Source organism: Varanus komodoensis, unplaced genomic scaffold (assembly GCF_004798865.1).
Source record: "Varanus komodoensis strain SLA01 unplaced genomic scaffold, ASM479886v1 scaffold46_3, whole genome shotgun sequence".
Lineage (NCBI taxonomy): Eukaryota > Metazoa > Chordata > Lepidosauria > Squamata > Varanidae > Varanus > Varanus komodoensis.
This window is the reverse complement of record NW_025336044.1, coordinates 5,951,722-5,968,113: the sequence shown is the minus strand read 5'-3', so window position 1 is coordinate 5,968,113 and position 16,392 is coordinate 5,951,722. Positions and strand designations below refer to the sequence as shown.

General features: G+C 47.1%; 1 protein-coding gene across 10 annotated transcripts in view; it reads right to left on the bottom strand.

The window, feature by feature from the left end:
- AKAP13 (A-kinase anchoring protein 13) overlaps positions 1-16,392 on the bottom strand; it is a 268,166-nt gene that overhangs the window by 114,539 nt on the left and 137,235 nt on the right. For all 10 annotated transcript variants that reach the window (XM_044444959.1, XM_044444962.1, XM_044444958.1 and 7 more), the window contains one exon: positions 8,013-8,089. In XM_044444959.1, the coding sequence (XP_044300894.1) occupies positions 8,013-8,089 (77 nt within the window). The remainder of the gene's footprint in view (positions 1-8,012; positions 8,090-16,392) is intronic.

The window sequence follows — 16,392 nt, the reverse complement described above, 5'->3', positions numbered from 1 at the left end:
TGGAACCCTTTTTAAACTGAAGAGTGGGGTAAAACTCTGTAAATAAATAAATGCATGCACCAATAGCTATCATGCAATTAGCATTGGCTCCAGTGCTTCCAGAGAGAGATTTAAAGCCATCTCGTTTTTTCTCCTTAGTAATTTTTTATCAAAAGAAAGATAGAAGCAGCTGTAGGAAATCATGGGTAGTGTATTTGTGAAGGTGGTGGTTACTTGGACCCATCGTAAAATCCGGGATAAGGAAAAGCTTTGCTTAGAAGTGCTCTTCCATGGGTACTTTTCCTACTACTCAAAACCTCCTGGCATTATGAAGACAAAAACAATATGGAAAGGCAACCACCCTGCCTTAATTATAACTACTGTCCAGAGTCCTTGGGATTTACTGAGTTCGGTCTAATAAATCAAATCAAATCAAAGCTGCAGTGTCACTGCAGCCATTGCGTTGAGAAAGGAGAGTTTCCACTAAATTGGAGACACGGAGATGGGGGGCGGGGGTAGGTAGAAGATCGGATCAGGATGTACTGGTAGTCCCTGGGTGATCTGCCACAGATTGGCAAAGATTCCCAATTCCAAACTACTCTATTGACAGCAACACCTCAAAAGCTGCCTTCCCTAAATCAAGTTGCCAACCAAGGCTGCTTCTGAAAAAAGCTGGAGTATATTTGTGTGTGAAAGGAGATGTGGAGTTGGTCCTGGTTCCTAGCCTGAGTGTAAGCTCATGGCACCCACATCCTTATTTTTTTTCCTATTTTTAATTGACTCAAAAATAAATTGTCTGTGTCTACCTGCCTGAGCTGCTGGTTTCCACATGGCTCTGGTTCTGGACCACAGCATTTTAATGAAGAAGCAAGTTCATCTTGCAACTTTGCATCAAAGTCCCCTCTTTTATGGCAAATGCTGCATTTTGGTGGCAAGTCATTATGAAGGCTCCTGAAGGCCAAATTTAGCTTGAAAACAAACTGAATGTGTTCTTTCAAAGCCTCCAGAGTGGTTTACCATCATGTTTTTGGCTGGTACTGCAACGGCCACACAGGAGGATGTCCAAATGGCGACACGTCCTGCAGCAGCACACCTGGTCTTTCCAGGGCATCCCCACTCACTGAGCCTCACAAAGGCCTTTGCGCTTGGCTTGGTTAGCTTCAGCCTGTTCTCCCTCATCCACCCCAATTTTCCATCTGGAGCACAATCCAGTTTCATGCCCATGCTCAAAAGCCTAGGACAGCCTAACCCAGCTTGGTGCTCGACAGACACCCTGACCCCATGCTGGTTTTGGGTGATGGGAGTTGTAGTCCAACATGTTCAAGAGGTCTAGCAGACCCATTCAGCTTCCAGCACAAAGTCCCAAAGCCGGGTTAGAAGCCCAGAATGGACTAGATCTATAAATAATTCACACCAGTACAGCAGAAGTAGAATGCTTTCTTCTCCCGCACCACCCTTTCATGGTCCTTTAAGTGAAGCTGTCAAGTTTTACGCACAGGAGATAATATTTTCTTAATATTCATCAGGGTCAGTTATAATCCAAATGTGTCAGAGGACTAAACACACTTCAGCAGACTTTTCATTGGCACTAATACAGTGCAGGGTAGCTGAGGAGAGTGTGCAAGCGCGTATGTTTTTATTTCCATAAAACTCAGCAACAGGAAACTGTGGTCACCAGTCCTGCTGCTAACTTTCCACTTGCCTTGCCTTGCCACGCCCAATCCCATACCAGAAAAGCCAGATTTAAAAGGGGGAGGGAAGACGTATGCAGTTCCACCCCCCCCCCCGAATAACTAACGCAAAGACTAAAATAGAGCCCCAGCCGGGATCGTAGAGCTGTGTCACTAATTTTGCAAAGCTGGTTGTTTCTTCCTTTCCAATTGCAAATTAAAAAAAGCACTTCAGTGTCAGCTCCAGAGAGGTACCAAGTTACTAATGAGAGGCCAGCTGCTCATAAGAAAGAACATGAAATGAAATCTGGGGCGTGGTGTTCTGGGCACTGTGACCGACGGCCTTTCTGTGCAAAGCAAACCACCACGGGTTACTCACAAAAATAGTTTCTATAATGGGAAGTGAGCAGCACCTTTTAACTTGATGGTGTCCTAATCATAGGGAAGTCAATTCAGCAGCAGCAAAACCCACACACCTCACCACTGGGAGGCTACTTCACTTGGTGAGTCAAGTGCTAACTGCAGCATGGAGCAGCGGTGGGCAGACTTCAAGCATGCGGTATCTACTCTGGGTTCCCTTTTTGCAATTAGAACTCCAAGCCCGAGCAACCAGAGATAGGTGCAAAATAGTGGTTAGCTTCAGGGCAAACTATCCTTTGCACTGAGCGAATCAGCAGCACGCAATCCCAAGCTGCTGCCTGTGTGCTGCACTGCAATCGACATCATGCCAGCGTCGTTGGCTGGGTCTGATGAAACGCGGAGCACATCACTCCTGCAGGGCAGGAGCTTGGAGAAGATGGCTCTACTGCAACGCCCAAGAGTCGGAAGCTGGGAAGACCCGAATATGCAAAACTACACCTAAGGAGGGATTCGAACGCAGCTCTTCAGTGTCAACTGCAGAGCTGCACAAAGACCTGGTCAGACACAACTACTGTACAGGTGAGAAAACACTGAGGCTGAGGGCAAACTGGTTGACACATGTCCTGGCATGGTAAGATGTTCTTTCTATAGTCTCTACTTGCAGCTGTTAAACTGCCAGGCAGGGCTACCCAATGTATGCTGTGGTCTGACACAAATAAAGAAGCCTATAGAATTTATTTCCACTCCAGTGATGGGAGGAGATGATGGGAGAACATCTTTTGCCACACCTGAAGGCAGCGGGACAAGGTAGGCCCTACAAGACAGGTTCAGTAGCAAGGGCAACTCTGTTCTCATGCTACTTTTTCTCCAAGGCCATCGATGGGGTCCTCCCTAGCACATCTCATTTTATCCTCACAGATTCTTCCCCGCTTTCTTTTATCACAACAAACATGAAAGGCCGACTAGGCTGGGAGTGTGGCAGAACCAGTCTGTTCCTGAGAGCCAGTGTGCGTGGAGTGGCTCCTCTGGGGAACCGATCTGTCCTTCCCGGGTTGGCCGTATCCCCTGCCCCAACCACCAATCCCTTCCAGGCATTTGCAGTTTGCACCCCATCCTAAATGAAGTTTTACTATGTGATAATTGTATATTTTATATTGTTTTTAAGTGTGTTGCTGCAAACTGCCCAGAGAACTTTGGCCGTTGGGCGACACAGAAAATAAATAAATAAATAAATGGTCAAAATGCTTCTTCTTCTAAGGCTTAGTGACTCCTCAGAAGAGCTTTATGCTAAAGCATTCTGCTATGTGGCCCCACCGCTTCACCCTACCAATGGTCTGTTGCTGGAATGATACCCCCAAGTTTCTCCAAATTCAACTTCAGTCCCCAGGCTGAAAGAAACCTGAAACTCCCCTGGGCTGCAGTCCCAGACTACTCGTAGGACCAAGGAATCCAGGGTTCAAAACCCCACTCAACCATAAAGCTCACAGGGTGACCTGAACCTTCTCTCCTACCTTTCCTACCAGGGTTGCTGGAAGGAGGAGATGACTATGCAAGCCACCCAGAGTTCCTTGGAGGAGGAGTGGGATGAAGTCATAAATAAGTACAAATCAGTGAGCACTTTAGAATATATCAAAGAATAAGGGGGGAACAGGAGCACAAAGGGATCTTTGTACCAATGTACCTCATCAGGAGATCTCTGTAGCTGGGATCGCTTCCCATGAGAGCCCAGTTGTCCCACATCACCCTTGAAATGCATCTCATTGCTCTTCCTAGTCTTGCTTTTGCAAGGAGTGGAAATGGGAGAGGCTCCCCTCACCGGCAGTCCCCAGCACACACTGACAGGCCGTATGGCCTCTTTCACAGAGGCCTTCCTTCCTTGTCTCCCACAGAAGTACTTTGTCACACAACAGCATCACGCACCTTCATAAAAGTGGAATTCACTGTCACAGTTTAAGCCATCAAAATAATACAGCAATCTAAATTCATGGGGATAGGTCTTCTTGATGGCCATTAGCTGCAACTACTACTTGTTCAGAGACAGTGTTTAGATAGACAGACAGACAGACAGACAGACAGCACTTAAAGCTTCCAAACAGCCCAAGTTTTCTGGGTGGCGCACCATACATTAAAAACATAGCATGCTAACATCAAATAAAAGCCAAACTTTATCAAGCCAAGATAAAACTAGCAGTAAAGAACAAAAACACTACAGCACCTAAGCCCAATGTAAAACTTGCAACAAATAAGAGAAAGCCAAAAGATGAAGCAGAGAAAATGGCTCTTAAATGCGTGAGAGAAAAGAAAAAGGAAAACAAGAGTCTTCATCCAGCCCTGAAAACATCACAATGCCAGTCGCCCTGCAGAGCTAACTCCAGAGACAAGGTGCCCCCAACAGTGGCCTTATGGGCTGGGTAGGCATGGCCTTCATGTGTTCCCAGGTCCAGAGCCTTGACGTGCATGATGGCTCACCAGGGCGCGCACACTGCTCCTGTATAAAAAGGCAGTGCCTACATGCGCTGCACCAACCGTGCTCATGCAGCTGTCTGAGGACGAAGCAGCCATTCACATATGCCATTGTGGTTCCCACATCTGGGGATACGCATGTGCATATGCATACGGAGCAATCACTGGTCTGGGCATACTCCCGTTGCACTTGAGCGGCTGCCCTAGATCATTGCCCAGAATAATCTGCCATGTGCACAAGTCACAAGTCTCATGGCAGACGAGTCAGTGCCGTTCCGATGAGGTCTGAAAGCCACCATCCCAGAAGAGCAGCATTAAAAGCAGACGGACAGCACAAGCACACACACTTCCACGATTCCAGCAGCTGTCTACTACCACTGACAACCACACTCAAGAACTGACAATAGCTGCAATATACTAAATCTGGATAGCGACTCTGAACCTACCACATAGCAGAAAGATAAACACAAGAGGAAGAGGCCAATTATACATGATGCCCAAGCTGATGCCTGAAGACCTTATGGTCCTCAGAGGAACCCCAAGTCCCCTCGAGTTGCCCACATTATCCCTTCAGACAGAATTGTGTGGGTGCCAAGAGTCCAGAAGACGGCCCCCTCCGAGACATGAGAAGGTGGCATGCCAGTGATACCCAGATGCGAAGCACGTCCATTCTCCAGACATAATGAAAAGGAACCGAACAGGTTTGCTCATGCTACTTAGCCACCATCTAAAGTGGTTCAAGGAGTAGGGGGAACTCCCATCAGGAGAGGAAAAACATTACCATGAAGACTATCAAACCCTCAAGGGCAGGGCCACATTTCACACACACAAACCATTACTGTAGTCCAGTGGCACCAGAGTCTGATCTGAGGCATGGGACACAGCAAGTGTAAGCAAGCCTGGGTCTGATCAGTGAACGGGAGAGGACCAAGGAGCCCTGCTTGATTACAGAACATCTCTCTATGCTGCCTTTCCATTTAGGATCTCACAGGAAGTTTACAATTGGTCACAAAGCACGAAGAACAAACATGACAAACCAGGTTTTTGGCATCTCAACATTTGGCCAATGATGTTAGGGCACAGGCTTTTGTAGAATAGCACCCTCTTCATCAACTGCATTTGTGGCAAATAATCAGCAATCAGCAAACCGCTGACAGCAGCAATGGCAACACTAAGTCACCTTCCCTTCCAAGACGGCTCTTACATGGCTGTCCTCCCTCCCGCTGGGTTTTTGGGACTGGCTCTGCATGTAGTAAGGAACTGTTTCTAGAGAAGGGGCATCAAATTGTTAATCCTGTCACCCTCCAGGACTATCTTGGCTAAGAGTCATGATAGAGACCTATTACATCCAGCATCACTTCTATCCACCAGGTGTGGGAGGATTTATTTTTATTTTATTTATTTTTATTTTATTTTATTTTATTTTATTTTATTTTTATTTTTATTTTTTATTTATTTATTTATTTATTCATTCATTCATTTATTCATTCATTCATTTATGTAGAAAGCTTCTATGCCGCCCCATTCACCGAAGCCTTGGGGCAGCTTACAACAATAAATAAATAATAGCAATATAAAACAATATAATTGGAGACATCCTGGCCATAAAAATAAAATAAATAAATAAATAAATAAATAAATATTAACAATTAAAATGGTGTTTAAATAAAAAGGTCTTTGCCTGGCATCGAAAAACAAATATATTGCACCCATGACTTGCTTGCAGGCTTCCCATAGGCAGCTGGCTGTTCACTAGACCAGCCTTTGACTTGACCCAGCCTGACTCTTCTTTTGTTCTTAACGTGGGGGCTACTTTTCATTTTTAAGCGCAAGCACCAAATTTTCTTCTCTCTGTGTGTGTGTGTGTGTGTGTGTGTGTGTGTGTGTGTGTGTTTTCTCGTCTATGTATCATCTCTCCCTGCTTTTCCATCTTTGTCCCTCTTAGCATACTTAAAGCAAAATCAGGGGGGAATGGAGGAGCTCCCACTATTTTATTCACAGCATTATATGTCCATTCTGCTTTTCTTCTGAGACGGTCCCCAAGGCAGCATCCACAGACTTTCCAGGTGCTCTCCCACAAAGGCACTGAGCAAACCCAAGCCAACACTGCTCTGGCAAGATGGCATCATCATGCAGGCTTCACGCCACGCATAGGGCTGGAATACAACCTCAAGTACAAGAACTCTTCTCTTCAAATGCAAGATTAGCTTTCTAGCCCACTGGAAGCCCACGTTTTGCCCCATGCTTCTACACAGGGCCCATCTAGCCTAGCTACCTGTCTGCGAAGTGTCTTCCTTTCCAAACAAGCCAGCATGGGCCGTCTCATTTCAGGAGCTGCCACCAGTCAAGCAAGGACCCAAAACAAAGGAACTGCCAGGAGAATTGTCCAGGGAGAACTAGGAGACCTTTACGAGTGGGTACATGATTCATTCTTGCCAGGCTCCAGAAGCACTGCTGACCACAAGCCCAGCAAAATAAATGCATGCCAAGAATCCTTTGAGCCCAGCCTTGGCCATCTCCCCAGTGAGGCCTGTTATGTTTAGGAGCTTGTTCCCTGATACAAGGGCCTTCAGTCCAAGACAGAATATGCCCTTAACCAGCTACTCACCCCAAACAAAGGGCCACATTTTAAAAACTGAGCAAGGGAGAAGCAGCTTATTCATTCCCGCAGGACCTCTTAGAAACACAGAAACATTGTGAATCAGAAGGGACCTCCTGGGCCATCTAGTCTGACCCCCAGCTCCAGTCAGCTCTGCTCATGCAATACCCAACATATAGTTGTCCTGACATGGACCAAGGGTCCTTTCATTGCCTCCATGTCATTCGATCCTCAACAAGGTTTTAGTAGTCCTTCAATTTTATCCACCTCTGTTTCTGTTCCCATGCATGAGTTGAGACACAAGGGAGACGAGCAGGTTAGAAGGAAAACTGAGAGAAGCCCTTCACTCCTGCTAAGATGGGTGGGCAGGTGATTAAAGAGCCATTTGTTTGAGTGAAGGGACTCCCAAAAAGCCATGGGCGGAGGGGAAGAGGCTGCTCTTCTGGGCTACCAGTTCCTGGCCTGCAGCATGCACAAGGACAATTCAGTGGAGGGGAGGAAAAAGAGGCCAAGCAGGTATGCCTTTCAAAACAGACCGATGGAAACGGCAACAGTTTGACTCCCAGCCAAGCAATCTGGGACCCCAACATTTGCCACATTCTCATCGACATGTGATGATGATTCACCACAAACCGAGCCCATGTGCAAGGTCAACTCCATCTTTGGTGGAAAAGATAATGGCTCTACCCACAAACTGCCTGGGGTGGACGGCCGACAGCAGTGAATCAGCTGCCCCAAAGAATATTCCTTCCATCACGGGACTGAAAGGTGTCCCTGAAGCAAAGCACAAGTTCCAACCAGTGTTCTTTACAGGCAGAGGACAAGCAGGAAAAGGGGGGATGAAGGCTGGGGATTGGCTTCCTCATAACAGGCTGGGGAAACCTTAGCATCCAACTGCACTGACATGAACAGAACATAAACAAGGAATGCAAAGGACCTACCATTCCTTCAGGTGTGGCAGTCTCACCAGGGTCCATCAAAAAGCCCACCTCCTCTTCTGTTTTCATCTCAAGAATGCCTGCAGAGACAGAGAGAGAATTATTGGGTAGAATTTAACAAAGTTCCCTCCTTGCACAGCACCACCAGCATCACAGCTGATCTTTCTTTGCTTATCCAAACAGGGTTTCCTTCACAGTAATTCTTCCCACCTGCCACTTCAAGCCTCCACCTGCTTTACACTCCACGTGGCTGGTTTCAGTCCAACCAGAATACTGGCTGTTGCTGTTACTACCTTACACAGACACCTCCCCTTTCTTCCTCTTGCAAGGAACTCAATGCAGCTTAGAAGTTCTCCTCGTCTCCTTTTTATCCTCACAACTTGGACCTGGGTTGCCCAGTGGAGTACTCTAACCACTCACTAGCCCCCATTTTATGTCATCTTGTGACACCGTGCCATTTTCTGACCAAAAAGACACCACTTAGCAACAAGAAGCTACTTCAAGAAGAAAAAAGGAGCAAAAAGAAAGGGCAAATTAGGGAGCGCATCAGAGAACTTCCAAATGGCCAGAAGCACATTGCTTCATGGTGGTAGAGAGGGAAAGGTGCAGACACCCAGCCACTGGCAGGACCACTGATGCCACTTCAGCCACCAAAGGCAGCAAAGAGGAGGAGGAAGAGGAACCACCATGGCTGTCCCACCACTAGCCCACAGGTATGAGAGCACCCAAAACTTGTAGGCGTAGTGAGTCATGGTTCCTCCTTCATGCATTCAAAGACCACAGACCCTTTGCCTTGCAAAGTGTTCTTTATTGGCCCCAAAAACACAAAACACCCAGAAGGAATCTCTGAGCATGCACAGAGCAAGCTGTTGAACTCAGACTGGCAATCACCTCCAGGAACTCTCCTTATGAGCACGCCTGGGTCCCAACCCTTCAGGAGAGGCCTTCTGAATGTTAGTGCACCTCATCTCCACAGGCCAGTCCTCTAATTGGGCTGCCCTCCTCTGCTGACGCTGTGCCATGGCGCCAAGAGCCGTGCCATCCTCATCTAAATCTGAGAAACTCTCCTGCTCTGAGCCCCCCCCCCCACTGTAGATCTTGGTTATTCCCAGAGGCTGCCTGCCCACCTGGGGAGTCTGGCCTTGAGATGAGCATCTCTGCTTCCCTCATCTCAGTGTCTGGGTCAGGTCCACATTCCCAGGCTCCTCCCAGTTCTGCTTCACATTCTGATCCAGTTCCTCTGAAACCCACCCAGCCAGCAGTCCTTGAGAACGAGCACCCGAAGCAGCCATCCTTCTCCTCCCAATGGCAGGGAGCAGACGACCCATGGCCCCTAGAGAGCACCTGGCGGGTGACAGGCTAGCCTGAAGTCTGCAGCCTGAAATCAGAGACAGCACTTGAGCCTCAGAGGGGAGAACCGAAGATCCCACTTCGTGCCATCACTGCAGGCAGCCAGAAAGAACTGGGCCAGCCACTTTCCAAGATCACAAACTTGACTTCTGAAAGTGGGCGAAGGGGGCGTTCTAGGGGGAAGAAGTCTGAGGAGGCCAGGATACAAATTATCCTGGGGTCAGTCCAACACCCTTCCCTCTGATGCACCACAGTTAGCTGAGCAAAGCGCCCATCTGCTGAAGGATGCAGGGCATGGGTGAAGGAGGTGGATATCACCTCCGGCCTGCCTTTTGCTTTGCACAGGTTGCTCATAAGCCTCCTGGTCCAGAAGCGCACCAAACCAAAAGGACTGCACCCTTACAGAAATCAGAGCAGGCCCTCGAAACCGTGGTCATGGTTTCCCCCATTTTTGCCATCTACAGAGACAAAATGAAGGGATGTGCATTTTGTCTCAGCTCTAATGAGTAGAATCCCAGGAAATGCACAGGTTTTGGGGGGTGCAGAGTTCCCGGGCTCCCTAGCAGTTAGAAATGCCACACCATAGGAAGGCACATGAGTGAGAAAATCCATCCTGCTGTATAAGACATGGGTGCTGAGTAGGATCCTACACAGGTGCTAAAGAACAGTCATGGGCTGATTGGATAAAGCAGAAAATAAGCACAAGGGAAGCATCTTGGGAAGTTCGCAAATAGGCTAACGCACCTGAGATCTCATTTATGCTGTCCACTCAACTGAGTGGTAAAACTTTTCTGAACTTGAGCGCAAAAGCAAGAGCCTCACACAGAGCAAATGGATGTGCCTTCAGTTTAAAAAAAATAGCACTCAGTGCTGCCAGCTGTGTAAACTGGCTCTGAATCACTGGAATGCCTGCTGCCACACTGGAACAATAGGGGAGGGTGATTCAGACAAGTACCTAAATGGCCACTGGCTAGAAGAGGGCCACCATTTAGTCCTACCAGCACATTCTTTGCATGCAGGTCCTGATAGATTCAGTTCCCTACAGGCTACAAAGCACGCACAGAGAACTCCTGCTGCCCTCCAGATACCTGTGGGACTCCAATCAGCATGGCCAGTTGTCCGAAACGATGGAAGTGGCAGTCCAGCAAAGCCTGGAGAGCAACACTTTCCTCCAGTCTGGACTTGTTTCCTTCTAAATGTGCATGCAATTGCATCTTTCTTTCTGTCTTTCTGTCTTTCTTTCTTACTTATTGAATTTGTGTAAAGCCACCAATTAGCATCATGCTCATATTTAGTATAGTTCAGTATAAGGCATCCTTCTTACATTAGTCCTTTGGAGAGGAGAGATAGGTTCAGTGAACCAGACCATGTTTTACATGCAGAAGGAATGACGTTTTGAAACATTGGATCCACCGTGTTTGACACATTATAAAGTAGTTCCACGTGACCATTTCCAAGGAAGGAAGGAAAGAGTTTTGGTCCATTTTATGAGAATGGGTTCTCTAGTTTTCTATGTGCCGACCATTATGCACTGGCAGCTCTACAAAGCCACATCAGCCAGGTGGCAGGAGCACTGTACTGGTAGGCCATGCCGTCACCTACATTCACCGTGGGGCACACAAGCAGAGGAGCTCCCCTCCCAGTTCACTAAATGATGCCCCATCCATGTTTAGACCCACTGCTGGCCTAGAGATCAAACTCTGCTCTCATCTAACAAGCAGGATTCGTTGCAAAACATTGCTACTGGTTTATAAATTGTGCCAAGCACACATCACGGAATCTGGAAGCTCTGCTCTGTGTCTGAATACAGGTGCCTAAATGGAGGAGCTCCATTGGCGACTAGCATTTCCCTTTATACCCAAGAGAGGGGAGCCTTTTCTGATTGCACAGCAGAAAATGTTGACATCTTAGCAACAGCAGCAGGATTTTTTTTTAAAAATGCAGAGAAATGGTTTTGTGGTGGGGAGAGTTTGGTTTCAAGGAGGTTCCCCTCCGTTGCATATAGCTAAAGGACTGCCTGAAAAGCACTGTGTGTTTGGTTTCATGAAGTAGTGGCGGCTTCTCAGCAGACTCAACACATGCCTTGGCAAGCCAACCCAAGCTCAGCTCTCCCTCAGAATAAATAGGACTGGCCACAAGCAAACATGAAAGGGGGGCTGGATGCAGCCATGCAAGCTTGTGCAGCAAAACGGGGGAGAGAGAAGTGGGCAGAGAACCACCACTCTTGGGCACTACCTCCAAAGAGCCACACCATGTGAATCCCACGATAAACCTGGTGATATGCAGAAAGAGCTGTGCAAAATGTCACAAGGAAGGAGCCCAAACTGCTGTGATGGGAATTGATATCCCTGACATCCAGAGGGGCCGGGGAAAACTGGGTGGGGTTGAGTGGGTGCAACTGAACAGTAGAAGAACTATAAACCAGCACAGAGAGAAGAGTACTTTTCCCATCTCATATATTATCGGGGGGGAAACAGAATACTTTTCTTCCTGAGGGTAGAAGGGCCTCCAGTAAAGGTGGAGATGCAGGTACAGGATGGTGTGGGAGAAGGCAACCCTTCAAGGATTTGTTGCTGCTCTTAAACAAGTGAGAAGTGGAGATGACTGCCAACTGATCACAAATGAGCCAGTGACTGGCCAGCAGACCCCAACCAGCGATGCTGGGGAAAAGCAGGGGATGGGCTGCCACCTTTTTACATGGGGGCTTCCTCGAAGCACCTTGCTATCCATCATTAGAGGATGCTGGGCTGCATGGATCCTAGGACTGATCCAGCAACACAATTCTTGTATCCCCAGGAACCCGGATTAAGCAGGAAAGAAAAGGACAACAGCCAACCACTTCTTCCTCTGCAATCAAGCATGCAGCCAGAAACCACGGCAGCGTCCCCTTCTCATCTGCCCCAAACAGCATCAACAGCAAAACAGAGGAGCCAGCAGGATGTCCAGGGCTCAAGAAAGACAGACTGCCAAAGGAGCAGGAGCAGAAGATACGGAGAGGGCTGGAGAGGTACTCCTGGCCCTGCTGAACAGCAGCACTGGACTCCTATACCGGGAATAGACATGCATGGCTTTGAGTTCCCTCAGTCTCCCCTTCCTATCTCGAGAAGGGGAACCCAGGCCAGTCCCTGCCGGAGGACCAGCTCCAGGACAGCTCCTCCCCCACCAGCTGTCCCAGCAGGAGCCATGCCAGAAGCTGAGCCATTTCTCCCTCCTCCCCTCCGCCTCCCCTCCTCATGCTTTTTCCTTCTGTGTCATGTCTTTCTAGACTGTAAGCCTGCAGGAAGAGGCTTCTAGTTTTAGTAATTATAGGTAAGCCACTAAGGAGGGGAAAAAAAATACAGTGAACAAACAAGCTGCCTTTTTTCTTTCTTAGACCGTTCTTTATGTATATGATCACCTCGCCTATCAACTTCGCAGCAGGCCTCTTCCCTCCTATCCAGTATAACAAACAGTTTCTTGAAATATCCAATCAAGTCTTCATATTTCACAAGCCCCCAGCCTCTTTTCTTGCTTTTACCTGTTGTTCCTGACAAACATCTGGCTGACGTTCTACTCCATATTGTAAATTTATTTGGAGGGCTTTGTTTGTTTCTTAGCACTAATTCTAATGGGGTCAGCAGCTCGTTCACATATAAATTTCCTCCCCTTTTTCCTAGGAGAGTGTCTGTTGTGATGGGGGGAAGGGATTAAAATAAATAATGATAGGTGCTATCTTTGCAGGTTACCAAGACCCTATTCCCTACGTGGAAGAGAAGTGATGGAGTTAAAATATTAGATTGGCCCTGTATGAAGAATGGGAATGAATCCACCTATAAATCCAAGCATTCACCAAGCTGAAGCTAAGCAGGTCTGGGGTGGCCTGAGATTGGAGGGGCCCGTGCAGCCACCATGAGTTCCACAATGGGAAGAAGGTGGGATACCTCTATATTAATAAACCTGTTCTATGCTAGAGAAACAAGGTAGACTGGAACGCATTCATAGACTTCCGATACATGGAGAAAATATGATGACCCTACATGCTGAGCCCATTCTGTTGGTAAGACTGCAGACAGAGTTTATAAATACTTTAAAACACAGTGTTGAAGGGGATACCTTATTCTCAGACATCTTATCCAGCAAGATAAATCAAGATAATAAACACAGAACTCAGCTTTGTAAAGGAGACCCTGTTCATACTTATAACAACCATCTCCTTTCCCGTTTACAAATCCCTCTCCTTCTTATCACCTGGGAGGCAAATAAGCAAAAGTCCCGTTTGCCCGGCAAAACCCTCAAGGACCCCTTCCCTCTCTTTCACGCTGTATTCATGTGCTGTTCCTGGCCCTCTGTCAGAATGCATCATTTGCCCTGTGGATAGGGTGGGGGAACTGGTACACAAGCAGCCCTCCTGAACTGGCACCTTCCAGAGATTTTGGACTAGGCTCTCACTTGGTCATGCTAGCTGAAACTAACAGGACTTGTTCCTCTTTGCTTTTTCCAGTCACTTCCAAGCACTGGTAAACTGAGCCCTGCCTTCCTCAGCATCCATGTGCAGCAAGTACCTATAGCAGGAAGTGCCCTAAGATCAGCAGCAGAGGCCCTCCTCCGGGAATCCTCTTTGAAAGAGGTTAGGGGACAGAGTACCTGGAGGAGGGCCTTCTCTGCAGTGGCGCCCCGCCTATGGAATGCACTCCCCAGAGAGGGCCGCCTGGCGCCATCATTATATGCTTTTTGGCGCCATGTCAAGACCTTTTTATTTGATCAATATTTTAACATCAACCAATTTTAATTGTATATGATTTATTTAATTCATTTTAAATATGTCAGTTTTATGCTCAGTTCGTGGAATAGCTAATTTATTTTGTTTAGGACTTAGAATAATTCTGTAAGCCATCCAGAGACAACAGTGATAGATGGCCTATAAATTTCCTAAATAATCAATCAATCAATCAATCAAACGGTGGCCTTCCAGTCTCGGCCCTCTTTCCTGCGCTTTCAGCTTTTGCCATCTCGCACGTCAATTCTGCCTGCCCTCCAGATCACCCAAATCCATTGCACAGTCCTCCTCACCATCCCTCATGAGACTACCTGGTTCGCTAAAGGATACTCAGTCAGAGCACTGCTCCACAGCTGTCCAGAGTTCTGCATGTACATCGCATGAATTACAGAAACAAGGAAAAGGAAATAATGGCAACATACATGCCAGGAAATCAAACTAAACAGGATGTTAAGAAAATATGAATTGTTAACAACTGGTTTTAGACTGAACATTATTAAATGAACTAAAATAATCCAATCAGCTACATCATCACAGGAAAAAAATTTTAAGGAGAACTTTCTCTTCCTTAAAGCTAGTTTAACACACTTATCAGTGTGATATGTCACAAAATAATCTTCCCCAGCTAATAAAAATAAGTCTTTGTTTAAAGGGGAATTATCTGCTGAACAAAAGAAAGAATGAGATGTGGGAGGGAGGGGAGAGGATTAAGGCACAGAATCTGCAAATGGGCATTCCAAAAGGAAGTGACATTGTATTGTATTGTAGAAAAGTCATAACTGTTAACTTTTAAAAAAAGCTCTTTAAAGTTAACAAATGCCAATCTGTTATGCAGCTTTATCGCTTTCCCCCTTCAGATTCTTATCCACACCAAAGTGGGGCAAAAGTGTGGGGGGGGAGATAAATTTAGGAGCAGCCACTGATGTATGGAAGGAAGAGGAGTCCGTATGGTACAAACACTCCCCAAGTATCATGTTACAGCTGCTCTCAAGCAACTGAAATACCAAGCTCCCATACAGTGTGAAAAATAAAATGGAGCTGCTTAAATGCTGATTCATGCCAAGTGGAGTGTCAGTTAAGATTTTCCAGGTGGAAGGAAGCTCTCTTTCAGATCTAGTGCTCACAAAAAGCACAAAAAGCTCACAAAAAACTTGCACACAAGTCCCGAGGAAGGCAGTGACTAAAGCCTTTCCTGCTCCTTCCCTTCAGATTTGGGAGGTAGAAAGGAGACAGCCTTTATGACACATGCAAAACTGCAGAGAAGCCCCACTTCCACTTGCTACTTTTCCGCAGTTCTACTTTGTGTTAGAGTTGTTGGTACTAATTTGCTGCAGATCAAACTGTGTGAGGTGGGCGGGGGTGCGCCTGCCACACCTGTGATTCCTCAGGGCAAACAGCATAATAGCAGCAAGGAGAGAGAAGCTGTTTACATTTTAACAGCGGTCTGAGCAGGTGGGGCCATAAAAGCCTGCGTTGAACTATCATTAAGCATTGCCAAAGATTCTGCCTCTTGGATTTCAGCAGAGATTGGGGAAAGGCCCTCCCTCCCTCTCCCTCTCTTACCTTCGGAAAAAGAAAACAGTGTGTTCTACAAATTCCTGTTGCAGAAGAGGCAAAAAGGTTTAATAAGGAGTCCAACCAGTCTATCCTGTCAACGCTCTTCATCAACCAAAATCGGTCTCCCGCCCTTTGTTTTTTCAAGTGGGAAATAGAGGCTTCGGTCCAAGCAAAGTCTTGAATGTGCACAAAAGTGGAGCTGCCGCACTCGCTTGGAATTTCAGAAAAAGCAAAAAGGGGGGGATATTATTTCCCCCTCCCCCATGACCTAAAAATACATTTGGAGACAGACTGGTTCAGCGCAGGAGGGCACTTCTGGAACACGAGGAGCTGATGTGCGCAGCCTGGCTGGGTTCTCCGTTCTGAGTGAGCAGAGAAGCAGCACAGCTCCGGTTTAAGTCAGCTCCGACACCTGTTCTAGGAGGGCGCGTGCAATGCCAGAGGGGCTTGCTATTTTTCCACTGCCTCCTTTGATAAAGAAGGGGGCTTAAGGATCATTACTGGCATCTTATTCTAGCCACCAGTGAGTGTTCACAGCAGCTTGCAAAAGTAATGCATGCAAAAAAGGGAAGGGGTGGGGTGGGAAGAGAGAGCAGAGAGAAGGGACAGGAGAGAGCAGAGGGGAAGGGGCAAGAGATGATCAATAGGGCTTGCAGTCCAACCTATCTGGAGGGCACCAGGTTGGGGAATCTTGATTTATGGCTTCTCCAAACAAAGATG